General features: G+C 57.5%; 1 protein-coding gene across 1 annotated transcript in view; it reads right to left on the bottom strand.

Annotated features, from left to right (window-relative positions):
- Window positions 1–21,878, bottom strand: part of LOC122546558 (nck-associated protein 1-like) — a 234,902-nt gene that overhangs the window by 134,930 nt on the left and 78,094 nt on the right. The window contains exons 13-15 of the mRNA XM_087985609.1: window positions 19,638–19,770; window positions 15,654–15,735; window positions 13,876–13,934 (exon numbers count right to left, since the gene is read on the bottom strand). Coding sequence (XP_087841735.1) covers window positions 13,876–13,934; window positions 15,654–15,735; window positions 19,638–19,770 — 274 coding nt within the window. The remainder of the gene's footprint in view (window positions 1–13,875; window positions 13,935–15,653; window positions 15,736–19,637; window positions 19,771–21,878) is intronic.

The raw sequence follows: 21,878 nt of genomic DNA, 5'->3' as shown, positions 1-21,878 counted from the left end.
CAGTACTGAGGGAGTGCCGCACTATCGGAGGGTCAGTGCTGAGGGAGTGCCGCACTGTCGGAGGGTCAGTGCTGAGGGAGTGTCGCGCTCAGTGAGGGTCAGTGCTGAGGGAGTGCCGCACTGTCAGAGGGTTAGTACTGAGGGAGTGCCGCACTGTCGGAGGGTCAGTACTGAGGGAGTGCCGCACTGTCAGAGGGTCAGTACTGAGGGAGTGCTGCACTGTCGGAGGGTCAGTGCTGAGGGAGTGCCGCACTGTCAGAGGGTCAGTACTGAGGGAGTGCTGCACTGTCGGAGGGTCAGTACTGAGGGAGTGCCGCACTGTCAGAGGGTCAGTGCTGAGGGAGTGCCGCACTGTCAGAGGGTCAGTACTGAGGGAGTGCTGCACTGTCGGAGGGTCAGTACTGAGGGAGTGCCGCACTGTCGGAGGGTCAGTACTGAGGGAGTGCCGCACTGTCAGAGGGTCAGTGCTGAGGGAGTGCTGAACGTTCGGAGGGTCAGTGCTGAGGGAGTGCTGCACTGTCAGAGGGTCAGTACTGAGGGAGTGTCGCACTGACGGAGTGTCAGTGCTGAGGGAGTGCTGCACTGTCAGAGGGTCAGTGCTGAGGGAGTGCTGCACCTTCGGAGGGTCAGTGCTGAGGGGGTGGGGCACTGTCGGAGGGTCAGTGCTGAGGGAGTGCCACACTGTCGGAGGGTCAGTACTAAGGCAGCGCTGCACTGTCAGAGGGTCCGTACTGAGGGAGTGCTGCACTGTCGGAGGGTCAGTACTGAGGGCGTGCTGCACTGTCGGAGGGTCAGTGCTGAGGGAGGGCCGCACTGTCGGAGAGTCAGTGCTGAGGGTAGTGCCGCACTGTCGGAGAGTCAGTGCTGAGGGAGTGCCGCACTGTCGGAGGGTCAGTGCTGAGGGAGTGCCGCACTGTCAGAGGGTCAGTACTGAGGGAGTGCCGCATTGTCGTTTGGTCAGTGCTGAGGGTGTGCCGCACTGTCAGAGGGTCAGTACTGAGGGAGTGCTGCACTGTCGAAGGGTCAGTGCTGAGGGAGTGTCGCACTGTCAGAGGGTCAGTGCTGAGGGAGTGCTGCACGATCGGAGGGTCAGCACTGAGGGAGTGCAATACTGTCAGAGGGTCAGTGCTGAGGGTGTGCTGCACTGTCAGAGGGTCAGTGCTGAGGGAGTGCTGCACTGTCAGAGGGTCAGTATGAGGGAGTGCCACACTGTCGGAGGGTCAGTATTGAGGGAGCGCTGCACTGTCAGAGGGTCAGTGCTGAGGGAGTGCTGCACTGTCAGAGGGTCAGTACTGAGGGAGTGCTGCACTGTCAGAGGGTCAGTGCTGAGGCAGTGCCGCACTGTCAGAGGGTCAGTGCTGAGGGAGTGCCGCACTGTCGGAGGGTCAGTACTGAGGGAGTGCCGCACTGTCGGAGGGTCAGTGCTGAGGGAGTGTCGGGCTCAGTGAGGGTCAGTGCTGAGGGAGTGCCGCACTGTCAGAGGGTTAGTACTGAGGGAGTGCCGCACTGTCGGAGGGTCAGTACTGAGGGAGTGCCGCACTGTCAGAGGGTCAGTACTGAGGGAGTGCTGCACTGTCGGAGGGTCAGTGCTGAGGGAGTGCCGCACTGTCAGAGGGTCAGTACTGAGGGAGTGCTGCACTGTCGGAGGGTCAGTACTGAGGGAGTGCCGCACTGTCAGAGGGTCAGTGCTGAGGGAGTGCCGCACTGTCAGAGGGTCAGTACTGAGGGAGTGCTGCACTGTCGGAGGGTCAGTACTGAGGGAGTGCCGCACTGTCGGAGGGTCAGTACTGAGGGAGTGCCGCACTGTCAGAGGGTCAGTGCTGAGGGAGTGCTGAACGTTCGGAGGGTCAGTGCTGAGGGAGTGCTGCACTGTCAGAGGGTCAGTACTGAGGGAGTGTCGCACTGACGGAGTGTCAGTGCTGAGGGAGTGCTGCACTGTCAGAGGGTCAGTGCTGAGGGAGTGCTGCACCTTCGGAGGGTCAGTGCTGAGGGGGTGGGGCACTGTCGGAGGGTCAGTGCTGAGGGAGTGCCACACTGTCGGAGGGTCAGTACTAAGGCAGCGCTGCACTGTCAGAGGGTCCGTACTGAGGGAGTGCTGCACTGTCGGAGGGTCAGTACTGAGGGCGTGCTGCACTGTCGGAGGGTCAGTACTGAGGGAGGGCCGCACTGTCGGAGGGTCAGTGCTGAGGGAGTGCTGCACTGTCGGAGGGTCAGTGCTGAGGGAGTGCCGCACTGTCGGAGGGTCAGTACTGAGGGAGGGCCGCACTGTCGGAGGGTCAGTGCTGAGGGAGTGCCGCACTGTCGGTGGTTCAGTGCTGAGGGAGTGCCGCACTCAGGGAGGGTCAGTGCTGAGGGAGTGCTGCACTGTCAGAGGGTCAGTACTGCGGGAGTGCCGCACTGTCAGAGGGTCAGTACTGAGGGAGTGCTGCACTGTCGGAGGGTCAGTACTGAGGGAGTGCCGCACTGTCAGAGGGTCAGTGCTGAGGGAGTGCTGCACGGTCGGAGGGTCAGTACTGAGGGAGTGCCGTACTGTCAGAGGGTCAGTGCTGAGGGTGTGCTGCACTGTCAGAGAGTCAGTGCTGAGGGAATGGGCACTGTCGGAGGGTCAGTGCTGAGGGAGTGGCGCACTGTCGAAGGATCAGTGCTGAGGGAGCGGGCACTGTCGGCGTGTCAGTGCTGAGGCAGTGCCGCACTGTCAGAGGGTCAGTACTGAGGCAGCGCTGCACTGTCAGAGGGTCAGTGCAGAGGGAGTGCCGCACTGTCAGAGGGTCAGTACTGAGAGAGTGCCGCACTGTCAGAGGGTCAGTGCTGAGGGAGTGCCGCACTGTCGGAGGGTCAGTGCTGAGGGTGTGCCGCACTGTTGGATGGTCAGTATTGAGGGAGTGCCGCACTGTCGAAGGGTCAGTACTGAGGGAGTGCCGCACTGTCGGAGGGTCAGTACGGAGGGAGTGCCGCACTGTCGGAGGGTCAGTACTGAGGGAGTGCCGCACTGTCGGAGGGTCAGTACTGAGGGAGTGCCGCACTATCGGAGGGTCAGTGCTGAGAGAGTGCCGCACTGTCGGAGGGTCAGTGCTGAGGGTGTGCCGCACTGTCGGATGGTCAGTATTGAGGGAGTGCCGCACTGTCGAAGGGTCAGTACTGAGGGAGTGCCACACTGTCGGAGGGTCAGTACTGAGGGAGTGCCGCACTGTCGGAGGTTCAGTACTGAGGGAGTGCCGCACTGTCGGAGGGTCAGTGCTGAGGGAGTGCCGCACTGTCGGAGGGTCAGTGCTGAGGGAGTGCCGCACTGTCAGAGGGTCAGTACTGAGAGAGTGCCGCACTGTCAGAGGGTCAGTACTGAGAGAGTGCCGCACTGTCAGAGGGTCAGTGCTGAGGGAGTGCCGCACTGTCGGAGGGTCAGTGCTGAGGGAGTGCCGCACTGTCAGAGGGTCAGTACTGAGAGAGTGCCGCACTGTCGGAGGGTCAGTGCTGAGGGAGTGCCGCACTGTCGGAGGGTCAGTGCTGAGGGAGTGCCGCACTGTCAGAGGGTCAGTACTGAGGGAGTGCCGCACTGTCGGAGGGTCAGTACTGAGGGAGTGCCGCACTGTCGGAGGGTCAGTACTGAGGGAGTGCCGCACTGTCGGAGGGTCAGTACTGAGGGAGTGCCGCACTATCGGAGGGTCAGTGCTGAGGGAGTGCCGCACTGTCGGAGGGTCAGTGCTGAGGGAGTGTCGCGCTCAGTGAGGGTCAGTGCTGAGGGAGTGCCGCACTGTCAGAGGGTTAGTACTGAGGGAGTGCCGCACTGTCGGAGGGTCAGTACTGAGGGAGTGCCGCACTGTCAGAGGGTCAGTACTGAGGGAGTGCTGCACTGTCGGAGGGTCAGTGCTGAGGGAGTGCCGCACTGTCAGAGGGTCAGTACTGAGGGAGTGCTGCACTGTCGGAGGGTCAGTACTGAGGGAGTGCCGCACTGTCAGAGGGTCAGTGCTGAGGGAGTGCCGCACTGTCAGAGGGTCAGTACTGAGGGAGTGCTGCACTGTCGGAGGGTCAGTACTGAGGGAGTGCCGCACTGTCGGAGGGTCAGTACTGAGGGAGTGCCGCACTGTCAGAGGGTCAGTGCTGAGGGAGTGCTGAACGTTCGGAGGGTCAGTGCTGAGGGAGTGCTGCACTGTCAGAGGGTCAGTACTGAGGGAGTGTCGCACTGACGGAGTGTCAGTGCTGAGGGAGTGCTGCACTGTCAGAGGGTCAGTGCTGAGGGAGTGCTGCACCTTCGGAGGGTCAGTGCTGAGGGGGTGGGGCACTGTCGGAGGGTCAGTGCTGAGGGAGTGCCACACTGTCGGAGGGTCAGTACTAAGGCAGCGCTGCACTGTCAGAGGGTCCGTACTGAGGGAGTGCTGCACTGTCGGAGGGTCAGTACTGAGGGCGTGCTGCACTGTCGGAGGGTCAGTGCTGAGGGAGGGCCGCACTGTCGGAGAGTCAGTGCTGAGGGTAGTGCCGCACTGTCGGAGAGTCAGTGCTGAGGGAGTGCCGCACTGTCGGAGGGTCAGTGCTGAGGGAGTGCCGCACTGTCAGAGGGTCAGTACTGAGGGAGTGCCGCATTGTCGTTTGGTCAGTGCTGAGGGTGTGCCGCACTGTCAGAGGGTCAGTACTGAGGGAGTGCTGCACTGTCGAAGGGTCAGTGCTGAGGGAGTGTCGCACTGTCAGAGGGTCAGTGCTGAGGAAGTGCTGCACGATCGGAGGGTCAGTGCTGAGGGAGTGCCGCACTGTCAGAGGGTCAGTGCTGAGGGTGTGCTGCACTGTCAGAGGGTCAGTGCTGAGGGAGTGCTGCACTGTCAGAGGGTCAGTATGAGGGAGTGCCACACTGTCGGAGGGTCAGTATTGAGGGAGCGCTGCACTGTCAGAGGGTCAGTGCTGAGGGAGTGCTGCACTGTCAGAGGGTCAGTACTGAGGGAGTGCTGCACTGTCAGAGGGTCAGTGCTGAGGCAGTGCCGCACTGTCAGAGGGTCAGTGCTGAGGGAGTGCCGCACTGTCGGAGGGTCAGTACTGAGGGAGTGCCGCACTGTCAGAGGGTCAGTACTGAGGGAGTGCCGCACTGTCGGAGGGTCAGTGCTGAGGGAGTGCCGCACTGTCGGAGGGTCAGTGCTGAGGGAGTGCCGCACTGTCGGAGGGTCAGGACTGAGGGAGTGTCTCACTGTCAGATGGTCAGTACTGAGGATGTGCTGCACTGTCAGAGGGTCAGTACTGAGGGAGTGCCGCACTGTCGGAGGGTCAGTACTGAGGGAGTGCCGCACTGTCGGAGAGTCAGTGCTGAGGGTAGTGCCGCACTGTCGGAGAGTCAGTGCTGAGGGAGTGCCGCACTGTCGGAGGGTCAGTGCTGAGGGAGTGTTGCACTGTCAGAGGGTCAGTGCTGAGGGAGTGCTGCACTGTCAGAGGGTCAGTGCTGAGGGAGTGCCGCACGGTCGGAGGGTCAGTGCTGAGGGAGTGCCGCACTGTCGGAGGGTCAGTGCTGAGGGAGTGCCGCACTGTCGGAGGGTCAGTGCTGAGGGAGTGCCGCACTGTCGGAGGGTCAGTGCTGAGGGAGTGCCGCACTGTCGGAGGGTCAGTGCTGAGGGAGTGTTGCACTGTCAGAGGGTCAGTGCTGAGGGAGTGCCGCACTGTCGAAGGGTCAGTACTGAGGGAGTGCCGCACTGTCGGAGGGTCAGTGCTGAGGGAGTGTTGCACTGTCGGAGGGTCAGTGCTGAGGGAGTGCCGCACTGTCGGAGGGTCAGTGCTGAGGGAGTGCCGCACTGTCAGAGGGTCAGTGCTGAGGGAGTGCCGCACTGTCGGAGGGTCAGTGCTGAGGGAGTGCCGCACTGTCGGAGGGTCAGGACTGAGGGAGTGCCGCACTGTCGGAGGGTCAGTGCTGAGGGAGTGCCGCACTGTCGGAAGGTCAGTGCTGAGGGAGTGCCGCAGTGTCAGAGGGTCAGTACTGAGGGAGTGCCGCACTGTCGGAGGGTCAGTACTGAGGGAGTGCCGCACTGTATCTGGTCAGTGCTGAGGGAGTGCCGCACTGTCGGAGGGTCAGTGCTGAGGGTGTGCCGCACTGTCGGATGGTCAGTATTGAGGGAGTGCCGCACTGTCGAAGGGTCAGTACTGAGGGAGTGCCGCACTGTCGGAGGGTCAGTACTGAGGGAGTGCCGCACTGTCGGAGGGTCAGTACTGAGGGAGTGCCGCACTGTCGGAGAGTCAGTGCTGAGGGTAAAGCCGCACTGTCGGAGAGTCAGTGCTGAGGGAGTGCCGCACTGTCGGAGGGTCAGTGCTGAGGGAGTGCCGCACTGTCAGAGGGTCAGTACTGAGGGAGTGCCGCATTGTCGTTTGGTCAGTGCTGAGGGTGTGCCGCACTGTCAGAGGGTCAGTACTGAGGGAGTGCCGCTCTGTAGCTGGTCAGTGCTGAGGGAGTGCTGCACTGTCAGAGGGTCAGTGCTGAGGGAGTGCCGCACAGTCGGAGGGTCAGTACTGAGGGAGTGCCGCACTTCGGAGGGTCAGTACTGAGGGAGTGCCGCACTGTCGGAGAGTCAGTGCTGAGGGTAGTGCCGCACTGTCGGAGAGTCAGTGCTGAGGGAGTGCCGCACTGTCGGAGGGTCAGTGCTGAGGGAGTGCCGCACTGTCGGAGGGTCAGTACTGAGGGAGTGCCGCACTGTCGGAGGGTCAGTACTGAGGGAGTGCCGCACTGTCGGAGAATCAGTGCTGAGGGAGTGCCGCACTGTCGGAGGGTCAGTGCTGAGGGAGTGCCGCACTGTCAGAGGGTCAGTACTGAGGGAGTGCCGCATTGTCGTTTGGTCAGTGCTGAGGGTGTGCCGCACTGTCAGAGGGTCAGTACTGAGGGAGTGCTGCACTGTCGAAGGGTCAGTGCTGAGGGAGTGCTGCACTGTCAGAGGGTCAGTGCTGAGGGAGTGCTGCACTGTCGGAGGGTCAGCACTGAGGGTGTGCTGCACTGTCGGAGGGTCAGTACTGAGGGAGTGCCGCACTGTCGGAGGGTCAGTACTGAGGGAGTGCCGCACTGTCGGAGAGTCAGTGCTGAGGGTAGTGCCGCACTGTCGGAGAGTCAGTGCTGAGGGAGTGCCGCACTGTCGGAGGGTCAGTGCTGAGGGAGTGTTGCACTGTCAGAGGGTCAGAGCTGAGGGAGTGCTGCACTGTCAGAGGGTCAGTGCTGAGGGAGTGCCGCACGGTCGGAGGGTCAGTGCTGAGGGAGTGCCGCACTGTCGGAGGGTCAGTGCTGAGGGAGTGCCGCACTGTCGGAGGGTCAGTGCTGAGGGAGTGCCGCACTGTCGGAGGGTCAGTGCTGAGGGAGTGCCGCACTGTCGGAGGGTCAGTGCTGAGGGAGTGTTGCACTGTCAGAGGGTCAGTGCTGAGGGAGTGCCGCACGGTCGGAGGGTCAGTGCTGAGGGAGTGCCGCACTGTCGGAGGGTCAGTGCTGAGGGAGTGTTGCACTGTCGGAGGGTCAGTGCTGAGGGAGTGCCGCACTGTCGGAGGGTCAGTGCTGAGGGAGTGCCGCACTGTCGGAGGGTCAGTGCTGAGGGAGTGCCGCACTGTCAGAGGGTCAGTACTGAGAGAGTGCCGCACTGTCAGAGGGTCAGTGCTGAGGGAGTGCCGCACTGTCGGAGGGTCAGTGCTGAGGGAGTGCCGCACTGTCGGAGGGTCAGGACTGAGGGAGTGCCGCACTGTCGGAGGGTCAGTGCTGAGGGAGTGCCGCACTGTCGGAGGGTCAGTGCTGAGGGAGTGCCGCAGTGTCAGAGGGTCAGTACTGAGGGAATGCCGCACTGTCGGAGGGTCAGTACTGAGGGAGTGCCGCACTGTAGCTGGTCAGTGCTGAGGGAGTGCCGCACTGTCGGAGGGTCAGTGCTGAGGGTGTGCCGCACTGTCGGATGGTCAGTATTGAGGGAGTGCCGCACTGTCGAAGGGTCAGTACTGAGGGAGTGCCGCACTGTCGGAGGGTCAGTACTGAGGGAGTGCCGCACTGTCGGAGGGTCAGTGCTGAGGGAGTGCCGCACTGTCGGAGAGTCAGTGCTGAGGGTAGTGCCGCACTGTCGGAGAGTCAGTGCTGAGGGAGTGCCGCACTGTCGGAGGGTCAGTGCTGAGGGAGTGCCGCACTGTCAGAGGGTCAGTACTGAGGGAGTGCCGCATTGTCGTTTGGTCAGTGCCGAGGGTGTGCCGCACTGTCAGAGGGTCAGTACTGAGGGAGTGCCGCTCTGTAGCTGGTCAGTGCTGAGGGAGTGCTGCACTGTCAGAGGGTCAGTGCTGAGGGAGTGCCGCACAGTCGGAGGGTCAGTACTGAGGGAGTGCCGCACTTCGGAGGGTCAGTACTGAGGGAGTGCCGCACTGTCGGAGAGTCAGTGCTGAGGGTAGTGCCGCACTGTCGGAGAGTCAGTGCTGAGGGAGTGCCGCACTGTCGGAGGGTCAGTGCTGAGGGAGTGCCGCACTGTCGGAGGGTCAGTACTGAGGGAGTGCCGCACTGTCGGAGGGTCAGTACTGAGGGAGTGCCGCACTGTCGGAGAGTCAGTGCTGAGGGAGTGCCGCACTGTCGGAGGGTCAGTGCTGAGGGAGTGCCGCACTGTCAGAGGGTCAGTGCTGAGGGAGTGCCGCATTGTCGTTTGGTCAGTGCTGAGGGTGTGCCGCACTGTCAGAGGGTCAGTACTGAGGGAGTGCTGCACTGTCGAAGGGTCAGTGCTGAGGGTGTGTCGCACTGTCAGAGGGTCAGTGCTGAGGGAGTGCTGCACGATCGGAGGGTCAGCACTGAGGGAGTGCAATACTGTCAGAGGGTCAGTGCTGAGGGTGTGCTGCACTGTCAGAGGGTCAGTATGAGGGAGTGCCACACTGTCGGAGGGTCAGTACTGAGGGATCGCTGCACTGTCAGAGGGTCAGTGCTGAGGGAGTGCTGCACTGTCAGAGGGTCAGTACTGAGGGAGTGCTGCACTGTCAGAGGGTCAGTGCTGAGGCAGTGCCGCACTGTCAGAGGGTCAGTGCTGAGGGACTGCCGCACTGTCGGAGGGTCAGTACTGAGGGAGTGCCGCACTGTCAGAGGGTCAGTACTGAGGGAGTGCCGCACTGTCGGAGGGTCAGTGCTGAGGGAGTGCCGCACTGTCGGAGGGTCAGTGCTGAGGGAGTGCCGCACTGTCAGAGGGTCAGTACTGAGGGAGTGTCTCACTGTCAGAGGGTCAGTACTGAGAGAGTGCCGCACTGTCAGAGGGTCAGTGCTGAGGGAGTGCCGCACTGTCGGAGGGTCAGTGCTGAGGGAGTGCCGCACTGTCAGAGGGTCAGTACTGAGAGAGTGCCGCACTGTCGGAGGGTTAGTGCTGAGGGAGTGCCACACTGTCAGAGGATCAGTGCTGAGGGAGTGCCGCACTGTCGGAGGGTCAGTACTGAGGGAGTGCCGCACTGTAGCTGGTTAGTGCTGAGGGAGTGCCGCACTGTCGGAGGGTCAGTGCTGAGGGTGTGCCGCACTGTCGGATGGTCAGTATTGAGGGAGTGCCGCACTGTCGAAGGGTCAGTACTGAGGGAGTGCCGCACTGTCGGAGGGTCAGTACTGAGGGAGTGCCGCACTGTCGGAGGGTCAGTACTGAGGGAGTGCCGCACTGTCGGAGAGTCAGTGCTGAGGGTAGTGCCGCACTGTCGGAGAGTCAGTGCTGAGGGAGTGCCGCACTGTCAGAGGGTCAGTACTGAGGGAGTGCTGCACTGTCGGAGGGTCAGTGCTGAGGGTGTGCCGCACTGTCGAAGGGTCAGTGCTGAGGGAGTGTCGCACTGTCAGAGGGTCAGTGCTGAGGGAGTGCTGCACGATCGGAGGGTCAGCACTGAGGGAGTGCAATACTGTCAGAGGGTCAGTGCTGAGGGTGTGCTGCACTGTCAGAGGGTCAGTGCTGAGGGAGTGCTGCACTGTCAGAGGGTCAGTATGAGGGAGTGCCACACTGTCGGAGGGTCAGTACTGAGGGAGCGCTGCATTGTCAGAGGGTCAGTGCTGAGGGAGTGCTGCACTGTCAGAGGGTCAGTACTGAGGGAGTTCTGCACTGTCAGAGGATCAGTGCTGAGGCAGTGCCGCACTGTCAGAGGGTCAGTGCTGAGGGAGTGCCGCACTGTCGGAGGGTCAGTACTGAGGGAGTGCCGCACTGTCAGAGGGTCAGTACTGAGGGAGTGCCGCACTGTCGGAGGGTCAGTGCTGAGGGAGTGCCGCACTGTCGGAGGGTCAGTGATGAGGGAGTGCCGCACTGTCGGAGGGTCAGTACTGAGGGAGTGTCTCACTGTCAGATGGTCAGTACTGAGGGTGTGCTGCACTGTCAGAGGGTCAGTACTGAGGGAGTGCCGCACTGTCAGAGGGTCAGTGCTGAGGGAGTGCTGCACTGTCAGAGGGTCAGTGCTGAGGGAGTGCTGCACTGTCAGAGGGTCAGTACTGAGGGTGTGCTGCACTGTCAGAGGGTCAGTGCTGAGGGAGTGCCGCACAGTCGGAGGGTCAGTACTGAGGGAGTGCCGCACTTCGGAGGGTCAGTGCTGAGGGAGTGCCGCACTGTCGGAGGGTCAGTACTGAGGGAGTGCCGCACTGTCGGAGAGTCAGTGCTGAGGGAGTGCTGCACTGTCAGAGCGTCAGTGCTGAGGGAGTGCCGCACTGTCGGAGGGTCAGTGCTGAGGGAGTGTTGCACTGTCAGAGGGTCAGTGCTGAGGGAGTGCTGCACTGTCAGAGGGTCAGTGCTGAGGGAGTGCTGCACTTTCAGAGGGTCATTGCTGAGGGAGTGCCGCACGGTTGGAGGGTCAGTACTGAGGGAGTGCCGCACTGTCGGAGGGTCAGTGCTGAGGGAGTGTTGCACTGTCGGAGGGTCAGTGCTGAGGGAGTGCCGCAGTGTCGGAGGGTCAGTGCTGAGGGAGTGCCGCACTGTCGGAGGGTCAGTGCTGAGGGAGTGCCGCACTGTCAGAGGGTCAGTGCTGAGGGAGTGCCGCACTGTCAGAGGGTCAGGACTGAGAGAGTGCCGCACTGTCGGAGGGTCAGTGCTGAGGGAGTGCCGCACTGTCGGAGGGTCAGTGCTGAGGGAGTGCCGCACTGTCAGAGGGTCAGTACTGAGAGAGTGCCGCACTGTCAGAGGGTCAGTGCTGAGGGAGTGCCGCACTGTCGGACGGTCAGTGCTGAGGGTGTGCCGCACTGTTGGATGGTCAGTATTGAGGGAGTGCCGCACTGTCGAAGAGTCAGTACTGAGGGAGTGCCGCACTGTCGGAGGGTCAGTACTGAGGGAGTGCCGCACTGTCGGAGGGTCAGTACTGAGGGAGTGCCGCACTGTCGGAGGGTCAGTACTGAGGGAGTGCCGCACTATCGGAGGGTCAGTGCTGAGGGAGTGCCGCAAGGTCGGAGGGTCAGTGCTGAGGGAGTGCCACACTGTCGGAGGGTCAGTGCTGAGGGAGTGCCGCACGGTCAGAGGGTCAGTGCTGAGGGAGTGCCGCACTGTCGGAGGGTCAGTACTGAGGGAGTGCCGCACTGTCGGAGGGTCAGTACTGAGGGAGTGCTGCACTGTCGGAGGGTCAGTGCTGAGGGAGTGCTGCACTGTCAGAGGGTCAGTGCTGAGGGAGTGCCGCACGGTCGGAGGGTAAGTGCTGAGGGAGTGCCGCACTGTCGGAGGGTCAGTGCTGAGGGAGTGCCACACTGTCAGAGGGTCAGTGCTGAGGGAGTGCTGCACTGTCAGAGGGTCAGTGCTGAGGGAGTGCCGCACGGTCGGAGGGTCAGTGCTGAGGGAGTGCCGCACTGTCGGAGGGTCAGTGCTGAGGGAGTGTTGCACTGTCAGAGGGTCAGTGCGGAGGGAGTGCCGCACTGTCGGAGGGTCAGTGCTGAGGGAGTGTTGCACTGTCAGAGGGTCAGTGCTGAGGGAGTGCTGCACTGTCAGAGGGTCAGTGCTGAGGGAGTGCCGCACGGTCGGAGGGTCAGTGCTGAGGGAGTGCCGCACTGTCGGAGGGTCAGTGCTGAGGGAGTGTTGCACTGTCAGAGGGTCAGTGCTGAGGGAGTGCTGCACTGTCAGAGGGTCAGTGCTGAGGGAGTGCCGCACGGTCGGAGGGTCAGTGCTGAGGGAGTGCCGCACTGTCGGAGGGTCAGTGCTGAGGGAGTGCCGCACTGTCGGAGGGTCAGTGCTGAGGGAGTGCCGCACTGTCGGAGGGTCAGTGCTGAGGGAGTGCCGCACTGTCGGAGGGTCAGTGCTGAGGGAGTGTTGCACTGTCAGAGGGTCAGTGCTGAGGGAGTGCCGCACGGTCGGAGGGTCAGTGCTGAGGGAGTGCCGCACTGTCGGAGGGTCAGTGCTGAGGGAGTGTTGCACTGTCGGAGGGTCAGTGCTGAGGGAGTGCCGCACTGTCGGAGGGTCAGTGCTGAGGGAGTGCCGCACTGTCAAAGGGTCAGTGCTTAGGGAGTGCCGCACTGTCAGAGGGTCAGTACTGAGAGAGTGCCGCACTGTCAGAGGGTCAGTGCTGAGGGAGTGCCGCACTGTCGGAGGGTCAGTGCTGAGGGAGTGCCGCACTGTCGGAGGGTCAGTACTGAGGGAGTGCCGCACTGTCGGAGGGTCAGTGCTGAGGGAGTGCCGCACTGTCGGAGGGTCAGTGCTGAGGGAGTGCCGCAGTGTCAGAGGGTCAGTACTGAGGGAGTGCCGCACTGTCGGAGGGTCAGTACTGAGGGAGTGCCGCACTGTAGCTGGTCAGTGCTGAGGGAGTGCTGCACTGTCGGAGGGTCAGTGCTGAGGGTGTGCCGCACTGTCGGATGGTCAGTATTGAGGGAGTGCCGCACTGTCGAAGGGTCAGTACTGAGGGAGTGCCGCACTGTCGGAGGGTCAGTACTGAGGGAGTGCCACACTGTCGGAGGGTCAGTACTGAGGGAGTGCCGCACTGTCGGAGAGTCAGTGCTGAGGGTAGTGCCGCACTGTCGGAGAGTCAGTGCTGAGGGAGTGCCGCACTGTCGGAGGGTCAGTGCTGAGGGAGTGCCGCACTGTCAGAGGGTCAGTACTGAGGGAGTGCCGCTCTGTAGCTGGTCAGTGCTGAGGGAGTGCTGCACTGTCAGAGGGTCAGTGCTGAGGGAGTGCCGCACAGTCGGAGGGTCAGTACTGAGGGAGTGCCGCACTTTGGAGGGTCAGTACTGAGGGAGTGCCGCACTGTCGGAGAGTCAGTACTGAGGGAGTGCCGCACTGTCGGAGGGTCAGTGCTGAGGGTAGTGCCGCACTGTCGGAGAGTCAGTGCTGAGGGAGTGCCGCACTGTCGGAGGGTCAGTGCTGAGGGAGTGCCGCACTGTCGGAGGGTCAGTGCTGAGGGAGTGCCGCACTGTCGGAGGGTTAGTACTGAGGGAGTGCCGCACTGTCAGAGGGTCAGTGCTGAGGGAGTGCCGTACGGTCAGAGGGTCAGTACTGAGGGAGTGCCGCACTGTCGGAGGGTCAGTGCTGAGGGAGTGCCGCACGGTCGGAGGGTCAGTGCTGAGGGAGTGCCGCACTGTCAGAGGGTCAGTACTGAGGGAGTGGGCACTGTCCCCCTGAGTCCTGAACTGACATTGACCTGAGTGAACATGTCTGAACCCAGCTGTCTGGCCGTGCCGATGTTCCTGGTTTTCGGCCCAAGCTGTGTGCTCTTTGCCTGCTCTGTTTGGTACTTGACAACAGTGATTACATTTGAAAAGGACTGCGATGAGTTTGCTCCGTCCTGTGACTGTGAAAGAAATAGGCTGTGTTCTTTCTCAGGAGGCTCTTAAGCTCCTGGAACAGCCACTACCTCAATCCAACTGCAGCCTTCAGTCAACAACTGTCTCCTGACACTAACTGTCACCAAGCACATTACTTTGTAAACCATTCTACCCCTATTATTGCCCTTGAGCCATGTGCCCTCTGTGATACCATCGGAGGGCTATTCCCGTCAGATCCTTACCTGGAGCCGAAACCAATCCAGCCGGAATCCTTTGAAATTAAATTCCTCTCCATTTTCAACTGCAAATCATTAAACAGGGATAAAGAAAGCGAATTTTTGTTAGAGCAACAGTGCCTCTTGTCCAGCTTCAAGTCTCTCCCCCTCAAATCCCCTCCTCCTGACTATGATCATGAAGAGAACATAAAACTGCAACAGCTGAAGGGTTAGGTTAATATCGGAATCAAATAAACCTGCCGCGCTGAAAGAGGCCATTTGGCCCATCACGTGTGTGCGTGCCAGTCGGCGTGGAACATTTGGACTATCTTCCACTTTCCGATGGTGAGACGAGAGCTGGGTCGGCTTCAGCTGTTCAAACCCCTGTCACAGTGGGGTTCGCAAACGGGGGAGTGAGTGTCTTCGCCTCCCTCCTGTTCTGGAACCATTCAACGATTCTGTCTGACCCAGGAGCAGGATTGGAGCACAAAGCCACAGCCCCACCCCGCAACCGTTTCTGAAAAGAAAAGCCCCTGAGAGGATCCAAAGCGCCAATCCGAATGAGAAGCAGGCCATTCGGCCCCTCCAGCCTCCAGTCAGCTCATGGCTGATTTCCTGGCGCTCTGCACTCCTGCTATTCCCAGAACCCCCTTGACTTTCCTTGTGAATCAAGTGTCTATTACCATTTCCTCCAGGAGGTGATAGTGAGGTGGTCGTCCCACTGGACTGGTAATCCAGAGCTGCTGCACTCATGTCCTAGGGACAATGTTTGGAATCCCACCGTGACATTTGAATTCAATGAAAAGGTAGCCTAACATTGACTATGCCAGAGAAACCCATCTGGGGCACTAATGTCTGTTCGGGAAGGAAATCTGCTGACCTTGCTTGGTCTGGGCCGACATGGGACTCCAGAGCAATGGGCAATAATGTTGGCAGTAATAACTCAGGAAGGGGATATAATTTATTGTTGAACACCAAAATACTGCTCATGGCTAGTTCCAGCCCAAGACAGACATCCTTGGGTTTACTTTAGTTTTAATCTCATATCCAGAGATGCTGTTACACACGACTTTCCCACCACCAAATCCCTCTGACCTTTTTTATTGGTTCTTAACTATTAACCAGTGAATCACCCGTGTGGCCAATTAGATATTATGGACAATACAAGCTATCAAAGATGAGGGGGAAGGAGGGAGAGAGGGGCTCAATCAAAATGGGGTTGGAGGGAGGAATAAAGTATTGTCCCGTCCCACCTCCCCATCTCCCCCCTGCCACATGATGCCCATCTCTGCCTAAGGGCATTGATGGATCCCATGTTCTCCCAGTGGGTCTGATTTAGAAAGGTGATGAGTTCCAGGTGGACAGATCATTGCCTGTTACCATGGGAACACATACTCAATGAGTTCCATGAGGAGATGAATCAGTCATGCCCCATGGAGGGGTTAGACGCTGGTGGTGGGGGGGTGGGGGTGGTAGGGTGACAGAATTACAAAGATCTGAGGAGAAAGTTCTCTTCATCTTGGGCTTAAATGGCAGACCCTTATTTTCGGACACTCCCTTCCTCTGCGTTCTAGTCTCTCCCACATGGGGAGACATCCTCTCAGCATCGACCCTGCCACCTCCCCTCAGGATCTTCTCCGTTTCAATAAGATCACCTCTCATTCTTCCAAGCATCTCTGGGCACAGGTCCGACCTGTCTCGAAGTTTCCTCAGAAGGCAATCGCGTTCCCTCCCCACCCCGTGTCCTGGCTACCAGTCAAGTGAAGACAGAGCTGACTGCTTTATCCCCAACTCTGAAAGCTTACCTTGTTTGATATTCAGCGACGTCATACTATTCACAAAGGATGACATAATCACAGACTCTTCCTCAGGACAAACAGAGAGGTTCTGAAAAGATGCAGGCAAAAATATTTCCAGTCAGCTCCTCGGCGCCACTTGTGGGAAGAAGCTATGCAGTGGAGAACATCGTATAAATGGCACATTTCTTTTCATTCTTTTTGTTATGCCCAGAGCAGAGAGCTCTTAAATTGCTTTTCAAGTTGTGCTATCTTGTTTAAATTCTCGCCTTTCCGATTGGACTCAAACTAGCTGCCAACCAACTGCTTCGGAAAAGTTCCAAGATAAAAGTGACCACTTCACCATCTCCTGGAGTGGCATACTCCTTGCGTTGGGTAAGCCAACAGACGTTTATATCCAGCGGTCCAGGGTCCCCATTCACACCCTGTCCTAATGACACCTCCGACAAAACACAATGGGCTTTGAGGAAGAGCATCAAGCCTCCTGTGTGGCTAAGTCTGAAACCCCACTCACATGACTGAAGCTGTTAGTTTGTTTGAATCACACACTGTTTCACTTCTTTCACCACAACTGCTTGCAACACCAGAAGAGCAGTCAGCTCCAGGATGACCCACTGCCTGCCCCTGCTATCAATTTCCCTCTCGAGTCTCGGCTCTTCACGTGCAAAGTCAACCAATCCTCAGGTTACAGCTACTGTGACGAAAACCAAAAGTGCTGGAGAAGCTCAGCAGGTCTGGCAGCGTCCATTGAAGAGAGAGACAGAGCTAGCCTTTCGGATCGAGCGACTCTTCTCCAGAACACTGAGCTCTGAAGAAAGGTGGCGGGACCTGAAACGTTACTTCTGCTTTCTCTCTCTCTCTCCGGGAATGCTGCCAGATCTGCTGAGTGTCTCCAGCACTTTCGGTTTATGTTTCAGACTTCCAGCGTCCACAGTCCTCATTTCTGTCTAGCGTTTGTCCCTTCACCTGCAAGTCTCCTGCAGCTGAGCTTCTGTGAAAGGGGTGGTTAACTGAAAGGCCATACTGGATTTGCTAATTCACATGAAATAATTCTGATATATTTTGCCTGAAATCATTTCTTTTTCAGATGCCTGTGTGTGAGAATGGGTGTTATGAGCCATGCCCCCTGGATTTTGAATGCTGCAGTGAACCCTAATTTGCTTTAATCCTGAAGCATTTGTGGTGAGCTCCTTTGAAATTGGAATCACTGCAGTGTGGAAGCAGACCATTCAGCCCATCGAGTCAATACCGACCCCCCCCACCCCCGCTCCTCACCAAAGGGCGACCCATCCACCCTGACCCTATCCCAGCATTTCCCATTGCAAATGCACAAACCTGCACATCCCTGGACACTATGGAGCAATTTCCCGTGCACTTTGGATTGTAGGAGGAAACTGGAGGAAACCCACACAGACACGGGGAGAATGTGCAAACTCCACACAGTCACCTGAGGCTGGAATCGAACCTGGGTCGCTGGCGCCGTAAGGCAGCAGTGCTACCCACCAAGCCACCGTGGACTTGGGTTCAGAGTCCTCTCTCCTGCAGATGTAATCACACTGTCCAACCATGTTCCCCACCTGATCCTAGTCCCACTGATCCTGAAGGTAGTCACTATTCATTCAGGGCAGCAAGGTGGCTCAGTGGTTAGCACTGCTGCCTCACAGTGTCAAGGACATGGGTTCAATCCCAACCACAGGTGACTGCCTGTGTGGAGTTTGTACATTCTCCCCGTGGCTGCGTCGGTTTCCTCCGGGTGCTCCGGTTTCCTCCCAAAGTCCATAGATGTGCAGGTTAGGGTGAATTGGCCATGTTAAATTGTCCCATAGTGCCAAGGGATGTTCAGGTGAGGGTGGATTGGCCATGCTAAATTGCCCCATAGTGTCCAGGGATGTGCAGGTTAGGGTGGATTGGCCATGCTAAACTGTCCCATAGTGCCCAGAGATGTGCAGGTTAGGGTGGATTGGCCATGCTAAATTGTCCCATAGTGTCCAGGGATGTGCAGGTTAGGGTGGATTGGCCATGCTAAATTGTCCCATAGTGCCCAGAGATGTGCAGGTTAGGGTGGATTGGCCATGCTAAAATGTGTCATAGTGTCCAGGGATGTGCAGGTTAGGGTGGCTAGGCCATGCTAAATTGTCCCATAGTGCCCAGGGATGTGCAGGTTAGGGTGGATTGGCCATGCTAAATTGTCCCATAGTGCCCAGAGATGTGCAGGTTAGGGTGGATTGGCCATGCTAAATTGTCCCATAGTGTCCAGGGATGTGCAGGTTAGGGTGGATTGGCCATGCTAAAATGTGTCATAGTGTCCAGGGATGTGCAGGTTAGGGTGGCTAGGCCATGCTAAATTGTCCCATAGTGTCCAGGGATGTGCAGGTTAGGGTGGATTGGCCATGCTAAATTGTGACACAGTGTCCAGGGATGTGCAGGTTAGGGTGGATTGGTCGTGCTAAATTGTGTCATAGTGTCCAGGGATGTACAGGTTATGGTGGATTGGCCATGCTAAATTGTTCCATAGTGCCCAGAGATGTGTAGGTTAGGGTGGATTGGCCATGCTAAATTGTCCCATAGTGCCCAGCGATGTGCAGGTTAGGGTGGATTAGCCATGCTAAATTGTCCCATAGTGTCCAGAGATGTGTAGGTTAGGGTGGATTGGCCGTGCTAAATTGTCCCATAGTGACCAGAGATGTGTAGGTTAGGGTGGATTGGCCGTGCTAAATTGTCCCATAGTGTCCAGAGATGTGCAGGTTAGGGTGGATTGGCCATGCTATATTGTCCCATAGTGTCCAGAGATGTGCAGGTTAGGGTGGATTGGCCATGCTAAATTGTCCCATAGTGCCCAGGGATGTGCAGGTTAGGGTGGATTGGCCGTGCTAAGTTGTCCCATAGTGCCCAGGGATGTGTATGTTAGGGTGGATTGGCCATGCTAAATTGTCCCATAGTGCCCAGGGATGTGCAGGTTAGGGTGGATTGGCCGTGCTAAATTGTCCCATAGTGCCCAGGGATGTGTATGTTAGGGTGGATTGGCCGTGCTAAATTGTCCCATAGTGCCCAGGGATGTGCAGGTTAGGGTGGATTGGCCGTGCTAAATTGTCCCATAGTGCCCAGGGATGTGTATGTTAGGGTGGATTGGCCGTGCTAAATTGTCCCATAGTGCCCAGGGATGTGCAGGTTAGGGTGGATTGGCCGTGCTAAATTGTCCCATAGTGCCCAGGGATGTGCAGGTTAGGGTGGATTGGCCGTGCTAAATTGTCCCATAGTGCCCAGGGATGTGCAGGTTAGGGTGGATTGGCCGTGCTAAATTGTCCCATAGTGCCCAGGGATGTGCAGGTTAGGGTGGATTGGCCATTCTAAATTGTCCCATAGTGCCCAGGGATATGCAGGTTAGGGTGGATTGGCCGTGCTAAATTGTCCCATAGTGCCCAGGGATGTGCAGGTTAGGGTGGATTGGCCACGCTAAATTGTCACATCGTGCCCAGGGATGTGCAGGTTAGGGTGGATTGGCCATGCTAAATTGTCCCATAGTGCCCAGGGATGTGCAGGTTAGGGTGGATTGGCCGTGCTAAATTGTCTAGGAGAAAGTGAGGACCGCAGACGCTTGAGATCAGAGCTGAAAATGTGTTGCTGGAAAAGCGCAGCAGGTCAGGCAGCATCCAAGGAGCAGGAGAATCGACGTTTCATTGCTGAAGAAGGGCTCATGCCCGAAACATCGATTCTCCTGCTCCTTGGATGCTGCCTGACCTGCTGCGCTTTTCCAGCAACACATTTTCAGCTTATGCTAAATTGTCCCATTACGCCCAGGGATGTGCAGGTTGCAGCAGTTAGGCCAGGGGTAAATGTAGAATAATAGGGTATGGGAATGGGTCCGTGTGGATTACTCTTCAGAGGGTCGGTGTGGATGTGTTGGGCCGAAGGGCCTGTTTCCACACTCTCGGGATTCTATTCTATGATGACCTGTGCTTATCCTCTGTGAACCCTTCCTTTCGACGCATTTACCTGAATTGTTTCATTGAGAACAACTGCATCGAAGTGGGCCAGATACAGGACAAAGTAACGTTGAATTATCTTCTTGTACTTGTGCAGCAGCCCTCGCAGTTCCTCCATCACAAACATCAACTCGGCGATGTTACTGAAACAGAAGCAGCGTAATGGTAATCAGCAAGCCCTCTCCTTAATCCCAAGGCACTGTGGCTGCTCACCAGAGTTGCCAAACTGTTCCTGCTCATTAAAGCAATCGAGAATCAGAGGGCACAGATTGGAAGGGTGGTGGAAGGGTGACGTGAGGAAATGCTTTCTCATCCCAGCGAGCAGTTCGGGCGTGAATTGCAATGCCTGGGAACGTGGTGGAGGGCAGGTCCAATGGAGACATTCAAGAGGGGACTGGACAATGAGTGGGGATAGAAATGGGGTTGTAGGGGATATGCGGGAAAGGGCATAAGGGGGATAGAACGGAACTGGATAGTATAGCCAGTGGACTCGATGGCCTCCTCCTGCACCGTTGTCATGTAACGCTCCTGTGAAGGGTCACCAGACTGAATCCTGGCATGGTCGGCTTGTCTTAGGAGGAGACTGGGCCTGCAGAGTGAGAGACAATTTTGCCGTAGAGAAGTACGGACATCCTGACAGGGCTTGACAGTGGAGATGGGGGAAGGACCTGAAGAGAGAGCTAAGAGCAGCAAGGAGGGGACATGAAAGGTCCTTAGTTGGTAGGATTAGGGAAAACCCTAAGGCTTTCTATAGGTATGTCAGGAATAAAAGAATGACTAGGGTAGGAATAGGTCCAGTCAAGGATAGTAGTGGGAAGTTGCGTGTGGAGGCTGAAGAGATTGGGGAGACACTGAATGAATACTTTTCGTCAGTATTCAATCAGGAACAGGACATTGTTGTCAATGTGAGTACTGAGTCACAATTAAGTAGAATGGATGGCTTTGAGGTATGTAGAGAAGAGGTGTTGGAAATTCTGGAAAGGGTGAAAATAGATAAGTCCCCTGGGCCTGATGGCATTTATCCTAGGATTCTCTGGGAAGCAAGGGAGGAGATTGCAGAGCCATTGGCCTTGATTTTTATGTCCTCGTTGTCTACAGGACTGTGCCAGGACTGTGCCAGAAGATTGGAGGCTAGCAAATGTGGTTCCCTTGTTCAAGAAGGGGAGTAGGGATAACCCTAGTAACTATAGGCCGGTGAGTCTCACTTCTGTTGTGGGCAAAATCTTAGAGAGAATTGTAAGGGATAGGATTTATGAACATCTGGATAGGAATAATGTGATCAAGGATAGTCAGCATGGTTTTGTGAAGGGCAGGTCGTGCCTCACAAACCTTATTGAATTCTTTGGGAAGGTGACTAAGGAGGTGGACGAGGGGAAAGCGGTAGATGTGGTGTATATGGATTTTAGTAAGGCGTTTGATAAGGTTCCCCATGGTAGACTACTGCAAAAAATACGGAGGTATGGCATTGAGGGTGAGTTGGAGGTTTGGATTAGGAGTTGGCTGGCTGGAAGAAGACAGAGGGTAGTAGTTGATGGCAAAGGATCTGTTTTGGGACCATTGCTGTTTGTCATTTTTATAAATGACCTGGAGGAGGGGTTAGAAGGTTGGGTGAGCAAGTTTGCGGATAATACGAAAGTCGGTGGAGTTGTAGACAGTGAGGAAGGATGTGGCAGGTTACAGCGGGATATTGATAAGCTGCAGAACTGGGCAGAAAGGTGGCAAATGGAGTTCAATGTAGCTAAGTGTGAGGTGATTCACTTTGGTAAGAGTAATAAAAAGATGGGGTACTGGGCTAATGGTCGGATACTTGGTAGTGTGGATGAGCAGAGGGATCTTGATGTCCATGTACACAGATCTTTGAAAGTTGCCACCCAGGTAAATAGTGCGGTGAAGAAGGCATATGGCGTACTGGCTTTTATTGGTAGAGGAATTGAGTTCCGGAGTCCTGAGGTCATGATGCAGTTGTATAAGACTCTGGTGCGGCCGCATCTGGAGTATTGTGTGCAGTTTTGGTCGCCATACTATAGGAAGGATGTGGAGGCACTGGAACGGGTGCAGAGGAGGTTTACCAGGATGTTGCCTGGTATGATAGAAAGATCGTATGAGGAAAGGCTGAGGCACTTGGGGTTGTTTTCATTGGAGAAAAGAAGGTTTAGGGGTGACTTGATAGAGGTGTATAAGATGATTAGGGGTTTAGATAGGGTCGACAGTGAGAATCTTTTTCCACGTATGGAGTCAGCTATTACGAGGG

Source organism: Chiloscyllium plagiosum, unplaced genomic scaffold (assembly GCF_037043375.1).
Source record: "Chiloscyllium plagiosum isolate Xiang-an unplaced genomic scaffold, Cpla_swu_hap1 HiC_scaffold_53X, whole genome shotgun sequence".
Taxonomy (NCBI): Eukaryota; Metazoa; Chordata; class Chondrichthyes; order Orectolobiformes; family Hemiscylliidae; genus Chiloscyllium; species Chiloscyllium plagiosum.
Note: the sequence above shows the minus strand (reverse complement) of the source record. Positions and strands in the feature narration are given on the sequence as shown.